We start from the raw sequence: 17470 nt of genomic DNA, 5'->3' as shown, positions 1-17470 counted from the left end.
TGAGTCTTCTTAGAGTGTACTGAAATGACATGTATTTATTTCCTTATTTCCAAGTTTTAGACGATGTCTCTTAACAGACCCTGACTGTCATTTCAATCCTGGTTAAGACATACATCAGTGCAGCTGGGGACACAGTAATCTGGTTTTTGATTCCATCTGAGTAGTCAGAAGTGTAACTGTTTGGCCTTGTAGTTGCTGGTATTTAAACAAAAGAGAGGTGACTGTGTTGGCTGTCGTACATTCCCAAAGCATGGCAGGGCAAATGACAAAAGAGCAATTTCTGTAGGGCAGATACGGCACATGCAAAAATGTAAGAAATAGTGGATCATTTAAAATTCCATCCAGACAGAAGGACCCCTGAGACACTGCAGAGAGAAGTGAGAATGATCACTTGATGCCTCTGGGGCCAAAGTAAGCAAAGGTCTGGGGAGAATGCACCACCTGCATCTAGAGGAAAGCAGATGAGTGGTCCCCAGTGGGTGGGGTGGGGTAAACTCTGGAGAACAGTCTGCTTTAAACACCTGGAGGGCTCATGCCTGTCAAGTTAGGACTTTTCTGCCTTAATCCTTATCCTTTCCTGTGATCCTAACATAGGTAATCATAAGACTCAGTGGATGGAATGATGAGGAATAGAAACACAAGCTTTTCTTTCTTTCTCTTTCTTTCTTTCTTTCTTTCTTTCTTTCTTTCTTTCTTTCTTTCTTTCTTTCTTTCTTTCTTTCTTTCTTTCTTTCTTTTTCCTTCTTTCTTTTCCTTCCTTCCTTCCTTCCTTTCTTTCTTTTTCTTTCTCTTCCTTCCTTCCCTCCATCCCTCTCACCCTTTCTTTCTTTATTTGGCGGTGCCCACAGCATTCAGAATGTTCTGGGCCAGGGATTGAATTCGAGCCACAGCAGTAACAATGCAGAGGCTTTAACCTGTAGGCTACCCTGGGACTCCCCATAAGCTTTTCTTAATAGTTCCTAGACTCCAGGCTTCCTTGTATTCAGGAAGTACAACTGCTGCAAAAGAGAAAAGCCTTAATACTAAATCACATATGGACCTTTGACAATTATGAGGGACCAGATATTTTCATTACTCATCTAAGAACTTTTATTACCTATGACTAGAAAGTCCTACCACAGTTTTCTTCCAGACAGTGCCTAGTGACTATAATAAAGTTACTTAATGAATTGGGCTTGCTTAATGGAAATGTGTGTGTGTGTGCATGCGAGCGTGCATGCGTGTGCGTGCATATGAGAGAGAATGTATCTTTTAAAGCATGACTTTGCAGTTATTTCTTGAACTCTGTAAGTCTGTGCTCTCCATTTCTCCATGAGTAATTTTTTCTCTCTTAAAATTGAATATCCCTAGCTCAGAAAACTTGTGTTCAGACCTTATCTTCAGACTGGCACAATGAAGTACGGGTTTACCAAAACCCTCAAGAATACTATCCTCCTAATACAGACATGGTAAACTATTTGCAGAATTGCTGGTGTGTGCATTAAATGCACTCTACTTTAGTAGAGAGGATATTCTATCTCTAGAGGTGTTACTGTTTTTACATATTTCATTTCATCACTAATCAGGGTTTTAAAAGACAAGCAATTCATATTTTTCATTTTACTACTTAACTTGGCATGGGCTTGTTTTTTGGCTCTATTTTGCATGAGTATGCAGAAGAAACTTTGCTAAATATAAGCATGATAATGTCTTTCTAAGGCTTTTGAAAAGCATCAGAATAATTTACACAATATTTTTATGAGTTAAGTTTTCTATTGCACCAGTAAATGCATTGTAGAATTCTGTTTTTGTTTTGTTTTGTTTTTGCTTTGTCTTTTTGTCTTTTTAGGGCCGTACCCACGGCATATGGAAGTTCCCAGGCTAGGAGTCTAATCGGAGCTATAGCTGCCGGCCTACACCACAGCCACAGCAACGCCAGATCCAAGCGGCATCTGCGACCTATACTACAGCCTATGGCAACGCTGGATCCTTAACTCACTGAGCAAGGCCAGGGATCAAACCTGCAACCTCATCGCTCCTAGTTGGATTCATTTCCACTGCACCACAATGAGAATGCCAAGAATTCTTTTTTGAAGTAAAAAAAAAAAAAAGTGCTATACAGAAGTAATCAGAGGTTTTATGGAAAATATTGCTCTTCATTGGGTCAGCATTTAAGTTTGTTTACTATTTCTTCTGTCTGGAATATTTCTTGCCCTGACTACCCTCTTGCTTCCTCTATCCCTGCATTCAGAAACTTCCCTGACCATCTAACCTAAATCTGAACTCTTATTAATTTTCTCTTTCTTGATTCTTATTTTTCAAAGGTCTTGACCTATATTTATATGTTTATTATCTTTCTGCCGCCATTGAAATATATGTTTGATAACAAGAGGGGCCATGTTTTCTTCCCTGCAGTATTTTCAGAGCCTTGGAACAGTGGGCTCTCAATAAATATTTGTTGAATAAATGAATGAATGGATGAATGAAGGGATGTATGCTGGAAATGCCTTTCCTGGTAATTCAAAGTGGCACAGCTGTCTGGGAATCAGTCCTGGACAAGAAACTTCTAGTGGTATTGCATATCCATTTGTAACTTGTTACTGAATTAGATTTAAAGGAAGGACTTGGTGAATTTATACCATGACCACTAAGATAAACAACATAGCTATGATATCACCACCATTTTTCAAACCACTATGGGCTTGGCTTAGTGCTAAAGACAATATACATTGTTACATTTACTCTTCCATGCTACACCATGTATGTACTCAATGTACTGTTACCTCATTTATTGAATTAAACTGGGTCTTATAACCTGCTCAAGGTCACATGGCAGGTGAGCTCTGGCAGCACCAGGACTCAAACTCAGGTCTGCCTTCATTTCAAAGCCCAGTCATAGCCACATGACTGTCACTGTGATTGTCATTTTCTTATATATGCTGGTTATAATCTTACACAGCTGACTCTGACAGAGGGAAGCATTCAACGTGTTCTTAAATGAGTACTGGCAGGCACATTAATGTGGAAAGCAGTGGTGCAATAGTTAGCATCAACTGTAACAATTGAGCTTATTAGTCCAGTAACAAGATAGATTCAGTGTGGATAAGTATAGAATCAACCAGATATCCTACTTGCATCATATATAAAAATAGAGGTTAAAAACTACAGAATATATAGGAGGCCAAAAATAAGTTCACTACAGGTGACTCTCTGGAAGACAAAGTTTGTCCTTCCCTCTCTCTCTCTCTCAAATCTTACACTCTCACACCACCCTGAGTCATATATTTGCTATAAGGAAAAGAGAGTTCTAGGCTTGTCAAAGGCTTAGATTCTAGTCCTGACTCTGCCTATTGTGACACTTGCTAAGTGACTGAACAGCATGCATGTGGGGAGTTCTGAACTGCTTGGGTTAATTAGTGGGTCTGCCATTTGCTGCCTTTGTAATTTTGGATGTTATTCAAACTTTCTGTACCTTAATATTCTTGGATATAAGTTGAGCTGTTACGAGGGTGAGTTAAACAGTACAAATAAAGCTCTTGGAATAGTGCTTGGAATATGGTAGGGGCTCCGTAAGTGTGAGTCAAATGTTATCTTCTCCAGCGCAAATCTTCCAGCACCTGTCCTGTCCCTTCCTCTTCTTCTCCCTCTACCTCTGCAGGGCTCCTTTGCTCCCCCTGCGGGCCAACAGCCGCAGTAGCAAGCCTGCTGGTTGCTATAGATATCGAGGTAACGCGGTAACCAAGGAGACCAAGGCGGAAGCTCTGGGCGGCTCGCTGCGGCGGGCCACAGTGGGTGACGCAGATGTCTGGGGGCTGCAGGTGGGTCGGTTGCTTGCGGTGGCGGCGGGCGGCGGGTCTCGCATTTGGCATAGCGGGCTGTATACCCCTTCTGGGTGGTGCGGGTAGCCGGGCGGAAGGGCGAGAAAGGGGGCTGGGCCCGGGGGGAGCTGGGCCGTGGGGGAGCTGGGTTCGTTGGCCCAGCAGATGTTTGCTGAGCAGTTGCCTTGTGGCCAACACGGTGCCTGCCAGCTGCAAGAAACCGCCTTGACTTCCGGAGTTGAAAGTGTTCTTTTTGTCTGAACAAAAGACTTCCCAGCCTGATGCTCTTGGAAACATGAACAAAGGTGAACACCAAACAGTGAAACCAGGGCCTTCGTCACATCACTTGTACATTTTCTACACTCCGACCTTTTCGAATGAAGTCTTTGAATCTTATTTGAAAATTTTGATTTCGTGGCAAACCATAATCACACCTCTTTGTGTAGCCTTCTTTCTGCCTGGGCGGTCACATACATCCACTTGGTTCTAAAAACCCACTCCTCCGAGTAAAGGTCACAGTGAGGGGTGTCAGATTCCTGATAAATGTGAAGCTGTGGAAGTTTTTCTTCTCTTATCAATCAGCATTAGAGGAGCTCAGATATACAAGTCAGTTTTGTGTGTTCTTATATGCAGAGTTAGCAAGACTCATTAAAAAAAGGAGTCATGTAAAGTTGAAGCCTACACAGGGTTATAAATGTGCAAACTGTATGCTTAAGGAAGACTAGGGAAAAAAAAATTCACCTGTACTTCCCTCTAGCACCTTATTGGCTAATAGAGGTCTGCCCTGACCTCGCATAATATTGCGAGTTATATTACAAATTAATTATTTGAAAGACCCTAAGTCCTTTGTTTCCTTCAAAACACTTAATACTTCCAACAATTATTTTGTTTGCTTTTAGATTTTTTTCCTACTTCCTTCACCAGAGTATAAGTTCAGTGAGGGATAGTACCATACCTGTCTTATTCCTCAGTGCTTAACCTGATACCTGGCACATGGAAAAAAGAAAAATAGATTTGTGGAAGTGGGGAAGAAGGTGTGTTTGTTTTAATTTTTTTCCCATTGAGTTAACTAGTTCAAAGCAGTAAAAAAAAAAAATTAAATACTTAAATGGCACATTATTACTGACTGTACACTGTATGTAGGCACTCTACTAATTGCTAGGGATTCAAAGGTCAATGGTAGGACTGCCCTCAAATATTTGGGATACTTGAGGAAACAACACCTATATAAGCAAAGTAGCCAGAAAAAAAAATTTTTAACACAAGGCAGCATATCCAAATGATACATATGCTGTCCTTACAGGAGGAGAAGCTCACTTCTGACAAAAGAAGCCTTCATGATAGGGGTAGCCTTCAAACTGGGCCCTGAATAGAATAAAACTTGGTAAACTGAGAAGTGGGAAAATAAAGCATAAGGCTTAGGAAGATTGGAATGCATAATGGAGGATCTTAAATACCAAGCAGAGTAGCTCAGTATTTTTTTCCTGTGTGTGTAGGGAACTATTTAGAGACAAAAATTTGTGACCTTGTATTACATGGGAGCAATTTAACACCCAGACTAGTTTAGATGATGTTTAAATAAAGTGCTATAAAATTTAGAAAGTAGTTGAGGTCAAACAATTCTTTCTCTAAATTTCCTTTTAAAGACAGGAGTGTGAAAGGGGAAAGAATCTGAATGATATTAATTAGTTATTTTATGTAGAACAATTTAGATTTCAAATCCTAAGAGGAGCTAACAGTTTGAGAATAAAATTATAATTTCTGGCATTGTCACCAATCTTGGATTATTTTCCCATACCTAAGATATTCACAAGAGAGCACCTGGTGTAACAGTGGATTGTGTTGAGAATAAATGGGGTAAATAAACTATCAAAATATAAAAGGACTTAGGTTTCTAAAAGGTTTAAACCTTGTATTACTATTTGTAATCATACAAAGTTTTTAGTTGATAATGGAATGAATAATACTTTCATATAACTTTACTATTGTGCCTTTCAAACTTTTTTTGAGCTCTTGAATAGTTTGACCCAAAAGCTTAATATGTAAAAAGGATGAAATCAGAGCAGCTGTGGGCAAAGCAAAGTCTCTATGATCCTCTCATTTACTTTTCAGGGTATTTTCTAAGCCTCCCCACTTCCCTGAACCCCGGACTCTCTGAAGCCCTTTAGTAGCCCACATCACTATAGGCCAAGGCTTGGAGACCTTCTGTTCAGTATTCAGCAAATTAGGGAAGGGGAGATCCCCACTGTTTTTACTGGATAAACAAACTGAAACTCAGAGACCCCACTCACACAAAGGTCTTCAGAACTTAAACCTCGTATCAACTTTTAATATTACTTATCATTTGTAGTTGGAAAGTATTTTAAAGGAATATCTTGCCTCTTGATATTTAAAGCCAAACTTTTTCAGTTGTTCTCAAGGGAACCTGCACATACACACTAGGTAAAAATAGTGCCCTGAAGCAGTGTTTAATTATCAAATATCTTGCTTGGTTGAAAGATTGAATGCGCCCTAGATGTTAATCTCTAATTTACTTTTAAGACCTATGGTAGGAGAAAATGGCCTATATTTTTTTATTAGGCCACTTGAGCACAGGATATTAAGCTAGGGATCATATGTTTTCAGTTCTTTCCTTAGATTTTATATATATATATATATATATATATATATATGTATGTATAACATACATATGTATGTTTAAAATAGGGATTATATCAGGGAAAATATTAAAAGTAAAATTATTTTGTTTATTTAACTCTTTTTAATTAAATTCATTTTCATTTAACATTTCTTGCTTGGGTCTCTGACTTCTAAGTATTGTGGAAACCATTCTACTCCATCCGAAAGAGCTTGCTTATTAGACCCCATTAAAGTATATGCTAAAGTAAGGAAATATCTTTATTTATTGCTTTTAGGTTTTCAGGTCTAAGATGATCTGGGTCATTAGAAGAGTCAACTAACCTTAGATAAGTTTTCAATTACCTAAAAACAGTGGTTTCCCAAATATCCCTTCTACCAGCAGTGTGATGGTTACATTCTCCAAGGCTAGAGCAACTCGAATATTCTGAGTTTCAAGATTTATAGATCATCGTAAATTCCCTATTTCCTTTCTGTGGTGGCAGGCCTTGATGCTTAGGTTGCTTTCCCCAAATGGGAACTTATGTGGAAAGATCACTGAAACCGTCATGTACAATTTTGGGACATATTGTGTGTATATGTCTGGGGAAGAACAAGTTTGGGGACAGAAAAATGATGCAGTCTAATAAATCAGGTAATTAGAAAACTTTCCAAATAATGACTGAACTTTTGGTATTTAATTATAAGAAAAAAATTGATTGACCAAAGGACACAGAATTATGAGGTTTGCATAATAGGGTTTATCTGTATTTCTCTGGTTCCATTAGGTGACTAAAGTTTTGTGCTTTCCTATTCTTCCTGCTGACATTGTTATATCCTTGCTATCCCAAGAAAGGTGACTAATTCTCTGTTGGTTTAAGGAAGGGAAACAGGCAGAACAGCTTGACTCACAATAATAATCTTCCTTTTTTCTTCATACAAGAAAATTGGCTTATGTGTGTGACTTGATAAAACATTTAATTGTGAAGAAGCCTTACTAATTTCATTCGGTGAAGTGAAATGCCCCCTGAATAAGACTATTTATTGGTTAAATCACATTATCAGCAGAGCTATGAATCTGAATCATCTCATCCTAATGAAATTTACAGATTTTTCTTTCATTCATTTCAGTCTTTATATATCTGTTCAGCTTTATGCATATGTACATACATGTATAAAATTATATATTCAATGCATTGGTGACATTAAGCAATTTAAATTATTAATCATACATTAACTTTGGAGATTCTTTTGTTTTATTTTTTAATGAAAATGGTTAATGATAACATTATGGAACTTTTCATGAACAACTTATTGACAATAGATGAGGGTCGAGAGGTTAGATTTCCTGATTAAGATCAAAAAGGGATATGTAAACTGTGTTACTCTATGCCTTGGAAGTTTTTAAAGGTACCTTTGGTAGCCTCTGATAAAAATGAGACAAAAGTTTTACCTACAAGGAAGGGGTAGAAGCAAAGCAAATCTTAGTTTTTCATTCCTGTGGTATCTTTTGTTCTCTTTGACCCTGGTTTTAGCTTTAGAGACAAAGTTTGGTGGTTGAAAAGCAAGTCTGAGTTAGATATACTTGCTTCTGTCAGAATGTTTCACAGCATTGTCATAATTTCTATGGTTTTCCCTTTGATTGTTAGTTCTTTGAGGGAAGACACCGTGCCTCATTTACCATTGTGACTTCTGTACCCCCAATTGGGTCACACAGGAACAGCTAACTGTAGATCGAAGGCTCAGATAAAATTAGTCCTATGATGCAACCATTACATTACTTACAGTATAAAATTTTTTTGAGTAATTCCATTTTTGAATTCTCCTCAGAGAATATATTCCTTCAGAATTTCCTCCAGGATAGTAAAAATCTACCCTTCCAGGCTAGATTTGATTTTTAGAGGTAGAGTAATTGAAACTAGATTTAAGTGGACAAAGCACTTGCTCCTGCTGGACAGTATCATTTTTAGTTTTGAATGAGGCACAGCAAAGTAGATTTGTGTGTGTGTTGAGTATAAGATGGACTCTGCAGACAATTTCAAAAGAGACATTCCAAAAATGTTTTGATCAGTTCTTGCACTGCTTAAAGTATAAAACAATTTCCCAGAGATTTGATCCATTCAATTGTATCAACTCTAGTGTCACAATAGACTTAAACTTGGTGACTCCTGGTCTGATGCCTTTTGTCCTTTGTCTTTGAGCAAACCTCCTAACCTGTTTTCTTTTCTTCCCTCTAAACTTTTCACTGACTCTCATTCACTACAGAATACACTACAAATGCTTTTTGTGGGCATTTAAAGTTTCCTATTATTGGGTCTCAGCCTACATTTCTAAATTTACAACAATTTCCCCCCCTCCATTCAAAAGTTGTTCTTTCTGCAATGGGGAAATTTCAACCATCCACATCCTCATATATTAGCCTCCCTTTACCTTAAAGTCCCACTTTAAATGACAGCAGTCTGCAATCTCTTATTTCTCTCCCTTTTTATGTTTTACAGCCTTTGTAATTACTACCTTGTGTTATGGCTTTTGTGTATAAGTCTTGTATGCCCTGACTCTGCAGTGTTTGAGTCCAGAAAACAAATCTCCTTGGGCCCTGACTCCTTTATGTCTCAGTAAAGTACTGAACCACAATGAATATTTATAGGGGTTATGAGCACATAGGAGCATATATGTATAATGACTGTATCAAATGGTTTGGGCATTTAAGACTCTGGACTCTATAATATTGCCTCTTATATTTCTTTAAAAGTGTTTGAAGTTTGGAAACTCTTATTTATGTAAAAATTGAATAGTGCATGCAATTCAGTAATTCAGCATTACAGAGTAAATTATTGTAGAACCATGAGTAATTGGGATACTCAGGAACCAGGGTATTCTGAATAATTTAATTTTCTGGTTAACTTGGAGTTAGGTAAAAAAATCTTTTTTGTTTTATTTCTTGTTGAAAAATTCTCTCTAAATATGCTAATTTCCAATCTTAGGCAAAGAGCATCATTAAATTTTTCTTTGATAAATGAGGATATTAGAATGCCTTTGAGTAATTATTACATACTTTAATTATCATTTTATATTAATACATATGTAAAAGAAGATTTTTGAGTTTGGATTGCATTTCTGAAGTTTTCACTATATTTAGCCTTGGATGTTATTTTTGGAAGAGAATGAGTACTTGATATGTATTTTATAATTGTAATCATAGAGCCAGAATATGTACTCTATTTGTCTTAATGAATTCATTCTTCACTTTTAGTTGAATGTTTCCACAGTCTTTTGCTATAGGATTGTTGGTAAAATTTTAGTTCCATCAGCTATGTTATAGTTATATTAGCATATAAATATTTGTTAAACATAACATATGTTATAACTTTTGCTGCTTAAACTTTGATTCAGCCTTTTCCCTCAAAATAATTTCTGGTTTTAAAGTTTTCCTGAGTTATATGTAGTTTCAAATTTGTAACTTAACTGCTTTACCTCTGACATAATTCTTTTGTCTTTGTTATTTTTTCAGAAGGTTTTGCAAATCACAATAATTTTTAAACAATACTAAGAGAGTAATCATGAACACTAAAGATTTTGTGGTTCTTCCATGGGGAAAACCTGGAAATTCTGTAAAGCTAAAATATAAGTAAGTGCACATATGTTTATTGCTTAACTATAAGTAGTTGCTGAAGTTTCTGTATGCTATAATTTAGAGTATTCTTTTCACATGAGGCTGTTTAGAGTTGAAATCAAATTTTGTGAATTTTTATCTCCTTTTTCCTCACATTGCTTTTTATTTTTATTTTATTTTTTGTCTTTTTAGGGCCACACTAGCAGCATATGGAACTTCCTAAGCTAGGGGTAGTAGAATGGGAGCTCTAACTACCAGCCAGAGCAACAGCAACGTGGCATCTGAGCCACATCTGTAGCCTATACCACAACTCACCACAACACTGGATCCTTAAAACACTGAGCGAGGCCAGGGATCAAACCCGCAACCTCATGGATACTAGTCAGGTTTGTCACCACTAAGCCACAACAGGAACTCTCCCTACATTGCTCTTTTTTTTTTTTTCCCTGAGAAAGTAGATTTGAAGTATTATAAATCTATAATTTAAAAATTAGGACTAAAAATATCTATTCTACAAGAATCAATGTAAATTGGGCTTATCAACTATTGAAGCAATATAACAAAAAGTTGCAAATATTTTTGTAACACTTATTCAAAATGTTAAAAGAATCACCCTAAGAAACTGAAAGAAACTGAAATTTAAGGAGGCTATTAGAGTGAGGGACCTTTAAACAGGGAAGAGAAATCAGGAACTACCCTTAGACTTTGCATAGTTAAAGGACATCAGGTTAAATTCACCTTTTCTGGGAAGGGTATTTTTTGTCTTAGATTACCTGGGAGATGTATTCAACCTAAGCCAAGCAATTCTGGGTATCTTGTCAATTTCATGACATGGTAGGAGTACCAGAAGGATCAATATACTGTTTCCATTTAAGATCATCTACAGTCCCTGGAAATTCCCAAGGCTTTCCTCTCAGGTATTATTCAGGGCCAATCAGCATGGGTGGGGGGCAAACTGTGGATTTTTGATTTTAGTTTCTGAGTTCCCTGATCCAGATCAATAGTCCTGTGATTATTCAGTGTCTTTAGAGCTTCCCTAATTCTCCCTTCACATTTGAGATCCCGTGTGTAAAAGCGTTGTGTCAGCTGGAAAAATGTTATATTGCATTACCATCATTAGGTTTACTAGTTTTTGGTGGGGAGGGGAACTATCCAATTGTTAGTATTACTAATTTTCCTTTATACAAAAAGAGAAGGAGCTATGTGTTATCTGATTTTGGTGATATGTTTTAAGTCTGTGTTTATACCTATAAACATTCATCCAACAAACATTTACTAAGTACACATGTTCTACACACTGTGCTAAGGAATGATGGATACAAAAGAAGGAGGTCACAATCTTTGCATTCAGGTAGCTTGTATAAGATGTGAGTAAGTAAAATTACTTTTACAAAATAGTGTTATACATGATGTAACATTAAAGCATAGGCAGCTATGAGAACATGGCCCAGACTGCTAGAGCAAAGATAAGGAGGTCTCTTGGCTTTGCTGGAAAAGCTGTTAGTTGGATAGTTACTGGGTGGAACTTGTGCAAAGGCACATAGACACGTAATCTGTGGACTTTGAGATGTAACCAGTTTACTAAGATTTGTAGAACAAGATTGGAGAGAAGGCAAGGCCGTATAGTTAATAAGTTAACTTACATGGAATTTATCTTGGAGGGGAAGGGAGACATGTTCCCTGGCCTGCATGTCTCCCTGATCCACCCATGATCCACAACTCACAGAAGCTAGCACAGGAACACCCAGTCTATGGTAATTGCTCCGGAGTTTCTTTCTTGCCCTTTCCTTGTTCCTTTCCTTGTTCCAAGTCCTTTTATTTTGACATTCTCTTAACCATTGTTTCAATATCGCCTGACATTTGGGTGTTCTCCAACCCCTTTCTACCTCTTTCTCAGCCCCCAAACCACTTCAGTGGGCTGTCTCTGGCTCTTGGATTTGTTGTATTGACATCATCTCTGTAGGACCAACTTGAGTTGTCCTTCTGACTGTATCTAAGTCTGTCTTAGACACAGGAGGAATCTTTGGTCATGTTCCAGATCCATGGAATCCCACCATCAATTTACCCAAGTGGCCAGTAAATAGGCCAGTTTTTTTTTTTGTTTTTTTGGGTTTTTTTTTTTTTTTTTTTTCAGTCTTACCTCTTTCCTCTACCACAGTGGGAGTTTCTAAAACATCAAAGCCAACAAGTAACACAGTCATATTTGTGCTTTTGAACTCTTCCTCTGAAGGCCGATTGAGACTTTGTGCAGGAAGACCAGCTTGGGGACCAATCCTGAACTGTGTCCTTAGCCCACCCCAGAAATAATGAGCTCAGGAAATGACATCACTGTCTTCCTGGTCACTCCATGGGTTGTCCCGGGCTCCTTCTTTGTCCCTTCTCTGGTCGGTCACCTCCTTCTGCTTGGTCTCCAAATTCAGTTAATTGTTTCCTTATATTTCTCAGATGTTCCTGTTTTTCTCTCCACTGTCTCCATGCAGTCAGACCAGCACAGTCTCTCTATTATTAGGATTACTTAAATAGTCTCCTAACTGGCTGCCTTGCTCTCAACCTTGTACCCTGTAATTAATATTCCATTATGCAGTAAGAATGATCTTTCTAAAATGCAAGTCTGATCAATTCCCAATTCTCTTAAAACCTTTTAAAGATTCTTATTGCTCATAGGACACAAACCCAATTCCTCATCATGACCTGCAGGGCTCTTCATGATTTGGCTGCTGTCCACTTCAGCAGTTCCATCTCTTGCTACTTTTCCCATCCTGCACTTAATGCCCAGGCACAGGGAACTTATAGTTCCTTGACTGACACATTGTTTTTTCCTTCTGGTGCCTGCAGTTTTCCTTCTTCCTGGAATACTGCTCTTACCACCTCCCTTGACTGGCTAAGTCCTTTTCATCCTTTAGGGCTCATCTTAGTCTTCACCTCCTCCAGGAACTGTTCCTATGTTCCCAGGGGCTGGGCATGTACCCTTCCTATGTGCTCAAGTATCTCCCTGTGCTTCTCCAACGAGAGCGCCATTATACTTGGCTTCAGTTACCTTCATGCATGTCTTCTACAGTGGAAGCTCCTTTGGGTCTCACATCCTATCACTTACTATAGTGCTTGTTTGTAGGATGGGTTAAATTACTCCTTGTGGAGCAGTTACAATGAAACTAATGCCTCTCTTTCTCAGTCTCTTCAGCTTCTCTGTACCCTCTGGACAGTTTTTGCCTCCTATCACTCTCCACATAGCTCTCTGGATTTGTCCACTTGGGGCATATCTTTGGCCCACTTCCTCTTTGGTAACTGCTCACAACCTCTATGAATTATTTCTCTTATCTTCATTATTCTTATTTTGGTTCCTTGCCATTGCATGCATAGGTGCCCACACTATTCAATTATATAAATACTAATGTAATAATGAAAGAAGAGATTTATACTCATGATAGATAAGGAAAGCTAGAGAACTAGGTTGGCTTTTTTCTGTAAAGGAGAGAGTCAGTGACTAATGCTGACAAGGAACCAGAGTTATAAAATGAAGAAAATGGCTTATGTCAAAAGCTTGATGAGCTTCAGATATTACTACAAAATCTCTTGTACGAGAATCTGTAAGGGGGCTCTGCTCTGTCCTCAAAAATTTTTCTTCTTGTTGCTCTCCTTAAGAGGAAACAATAGGTGGTGCATAGCTCAGCTGGAATTTATCCCTTTGATGGTACCAAAACCCTTAATATGTGCTTTTTCCCTAATAGGCCCCAAGCAGGCTTGCTCTTTTCTGTTTTCTTTGTATTATACATACACGGCATGTTTTCCAAGATGATTAGATTAGCAGAAATGTGTATTCTGCCCATACAGAATAATTCTTTTCTATTTTATATCTATGTTTTTCATTTTTTATTTTGAGAATTGCAATGTTTTTAATTTTTATTTTTAAAATTTATATTTATTTATTTATTTATTTGTTTACTTTTTAGGACTGCACCCATGGCATATGGAGGTTCCCAGGCTAGGGGTCAAATCGGAGCTACAGATGCCAGCCTAAGCCACAGCCACAGCAACGTGGGATCTGAGCCTTGTCTGCGACCTACACCACAGCTCATGGCAACTCCGGATCCTTAACCCACTGAGCAAGGCCAAGGACCGAACCCGCAACCTCATGGTTCCTAGTCAGATTCATTAACCACTGAGCCATGACGGGAACTCCCAGAATAATTATTTTAAACATTATGATTCTAACCACTTGAATCTTTCACAGTAAAGACAGTATGAAAATTAGAGAGTAATTTTTATTGTAACTTATATTTGTGTGTCATGGATGTTTTTGCATATATAAAGACATAGCTCATGTGTCAAGTGTATTATGCATTGAAATCTCTAGCAATGTAACAGGAAAAACAAAAGTCTAGGATTTGAAGCAATACTTTGTTTCAGGAGAATATTAATGGAAGGTAAATGCTAACTTTAGAAACCATATTTCAAAGAATACAAAGGAAGTTGTTATTAAAATGCTTAACCATGAATTTATTATCCATAATTTTAATGGAGGGCAAACAATGATGTAAAATTATCCCACCTTTTCTTTCTCTCTTTTTTGTTTGTTTTTTGACTCCAAATGAACATTCTGTATTAAAACCTTATTCAGAAATGCTCAAGAACTGAGAATGGAGAAAGTCCAGTTAGAGTTGGAGAACCAAGAGATGGAAAAGAAACTACAAGAATTCCAATCAACAAGGAGCAAAGAAAAGGAAGAAAGAGGGTACGTGACATTTTTAGAGAATTTTAGAGGAATAGACTGAATTATGTCATGAACTATTTTATACATTATTGTCATTCCAGTGATGATCTGATCTAAGTGAATCATTTCTGGCTTTTCCTAATGAATAAGCAGTATTAAATTTCCCCTATTTTTTCTATTTGTGTCCCTTTTCTCCAAACCTTATTTGGTCCTTAATACACTGACTTATTTCTCTTCTTACATTACCCTTCTGAACCATTTATAGTCTGGAATGTTTAGAACAGAAGTGCTAAATTTGTCCTTTGCTCCCGTAAAATTGCCGTTAACAGAAGATTGCCAGTTTAGGTTTAAGGCATTTTTATTTATTAAGAGACTTTTGGGGCAGGGGCTTATAGGTACATAGACAAGAATCATATGGACCCTCAAGCATGTTTGAAGTATTTTTAGCAATTGTGCTTTACTTGAAATTTTATTAATGAGAGCTCTCTGATATTATGTTTGCATATCTGTACAAATATTACTGAAAATTTTTCTTTGTTGTAAAAATGATAAATATCATTAAAAATATAATTAAAAGCAAGTAGAACTGATAGTTATATAGTGGAAATTATCCCTTCTTCACTGTAGGCTGACTCTCAGCCTATTTAAAATGTTTCTCTCTACAAATGTCTTATCTTACCCTTGTACAAGCTATGTGTGTATATATGTATATATGTATGTGTGTTTGAAAGTGTGTTTGTGTTTGTAGATTAGTATCTGACATGTCTCTTATGTTTCTATAAATGAGGTTATCTATAAAAATATGTGAATGGATTCACTCCCTCCTTGTTTATTTGATATCTCTTAGTGCTCTTGCCATATCAGTGCACTGTGATCTCATTCTTTTAATGGATGCATTGTATTTCTTTGTGTGGATATAACAGCATTTATTTTAAAAGTCTTGATTAAGTTTTTAGTATTTTGTGATTATACATGCTTACATGAATATGCTTCTACATTTATTTTTGCTAACATATATGAGTATCTATGGGATAAATTCCTACCCAGGTAATTTTAGATCAGAATATATGGCAGTTTACACTTTGGTAGACATTGGAGAACTTGTCTTTCCAGTAGGCTTCAAAAGTGTACAACTTTCTCCTACAGAAGATGAGAGTGTGTGTTTTGTGTGCTTCTGGTGGTACTAAATGTTACCAGACTTTTTGTGTGTATTAAATTTGCTTTTTTTTGTGTGTGTGTGCTCAAAATGATGATCGTCAAATATCTCTGAAGTACCTCCTGAACCATTAAAGAAAATTCAAAGGTGTATTACAGTGTCATTAGTATTTATTCTTATAGCTTTTCTATTTGAAAGGCTATTTATGACACATAACACAACCCTCTCAAATAACCAGAGCATGGGTTTAATCAAAGACATCTCCATGTGATACATTATCCCAGCTGCCTAAGTTTATTGTGTATCTTGCCACTCTTATCCTCATGATCCCATGGCCACTTCTCTTGCTGGTTTGTTTGTATTTTTTGTTTTTCCTTTCCTTTCTTATTTGTTTAAATCTTTACTGCTTTGGACTTAGTTTGGGCTTCTCACTGGATCATGAATATATCTGTGAATCAGAGTTCCTGAAATCAGCCCCAAAGAGCAAGTTTTTATTAGTTGAAGAACCTTTTTTTGGATGTTTTCAAAAATATTATAAAGCTTGACTGGGTTTTCAGCATGGTTAAATGCTTTTCTAAGGTCACATAGATAGTAAATGTCAGAGCCAGAATGAGAACCTACCACTCAATGGTCAGGAAGATGGAAATCCAGTGTTCTGATCATGGCTTTATTATTTATTATTTCTGTGACCTTGGGCAAGTTTTCCTCTCATTATTTTTTTAAAATGGGAATTAGACTCTCTGCTCTGTTGACTTCACAAAATTTTGTGAGGCTCAAATAAAAGTGCTTTGAAAACTGTAAAATGAAACAGTTTGACTTTGCAGTCTCTGTTTCCTTTCACTGTGGGAGCTGATTTGTGGTCTTAATAAGGAATTCATCACTTAGTAGATCTACTGAATATTTGGGGTATTGTTTTGCTTTCTTTATCTTTTTACGTTTGCAAACCCTTAGCCTTTAAAACTGCTTAGAAATCTGTAAGATTTCCTATAAGTCAGTAAAGCTTTCTTTAGTCATTGTTCAGTGTCTAAAAAAATGAAATTCTTCATTTGTGTTTGGACATTTCACTTTTATTCATTTCTTCTCAAAATTTCACAATATAGTATAGCTATGTTTTAGAATTACTGAGGATATTGTGGCCTTATTGATATTTCATTTTCATTTTGTGGTGGCCTGTTACATGGTAACAACTGAATATCCATTTCCTGAAATAGGGAAAATATATTTATTTTCATTAAAAGGGAGAAATGTATTTAGCAATTACATTTTGTCTTCTGTTTATATATATTGAAGGTCAAGTGGGTATCACTGGAAATCTGGACAAGTTAGCAAATTGGGTAATCATTCATACATGATGTCACAAAATAAAGGAAATGTTATTAAGGTAAGAAAATACCATTTGATTCTCAGGCCATTTGCTGGGAAGATATAAAACATTTTTTCAGATCTTGTGTTTCCTCCCATCCTGAAGAACCTACTAGTCCTGTTTTAATAACTTTACATATTATTGGATTTTGATTAAATTTTATGGGTTAATATACAACTTTCTTTATTCTAATGTATTTTTGTTTTTTATATGC

General features: G+C 36.8%; 1 protein-coding gene across 5 annotated transcripts in view; it reads left to right on the top strand.

The window, feature by feature from the left end:
- The window catches only part of ZBBX (zinc finger B-box domain containing), a 117704-nt gene continuing 103943 nt past the window's right edge, over positions 3710-17470 (top strand). For 3 of the 5 annotated variants that reach the window (XM_021069757.1, XM_021069754.1, XM_013982177.2), the window contains exons 1-4: positions 3710-3797; positions 9925-10041; positions 14645-14758; positions 17184-17274. In XM_021069757.1, coding sequence (XP_020925416.1) covers positions 9974-10041; positions 14645-14758; positions 17184-17274 — 273 coding nt within the window. In that variant the 5' untranslated portion in view covers positions 3710-3797; positions 9925-9973. Of the gene's footprint in view, positions 3798-9924; positions 10042-10461; positions 11781-14644; positions 14759-17183; positions 17275-17470 lie in introns of those variants that run through there. The other 2 variants (XM_021069755.1, XM_021069756.1) reach the window with 2 other exon arrangements.

The sequence above is a fragment of the Sus scrofa genome, chromosome 13 (assembly GCF_000003025.6).
Source record: "Sus scrofa isolate TJ Tabasco breed Duroc chromosome 13, Sscrofa11.1, whole genome shotgun sequence".
Lineage (NCBI taxonomy): Eukaryota > Metazoa > Chordata > Mammalia > Artiodactyla > Suidae > Sus > Sus scrofa.
This window is presented reverse-complemented; position numbering and strand designations above follow the sequence as displayed.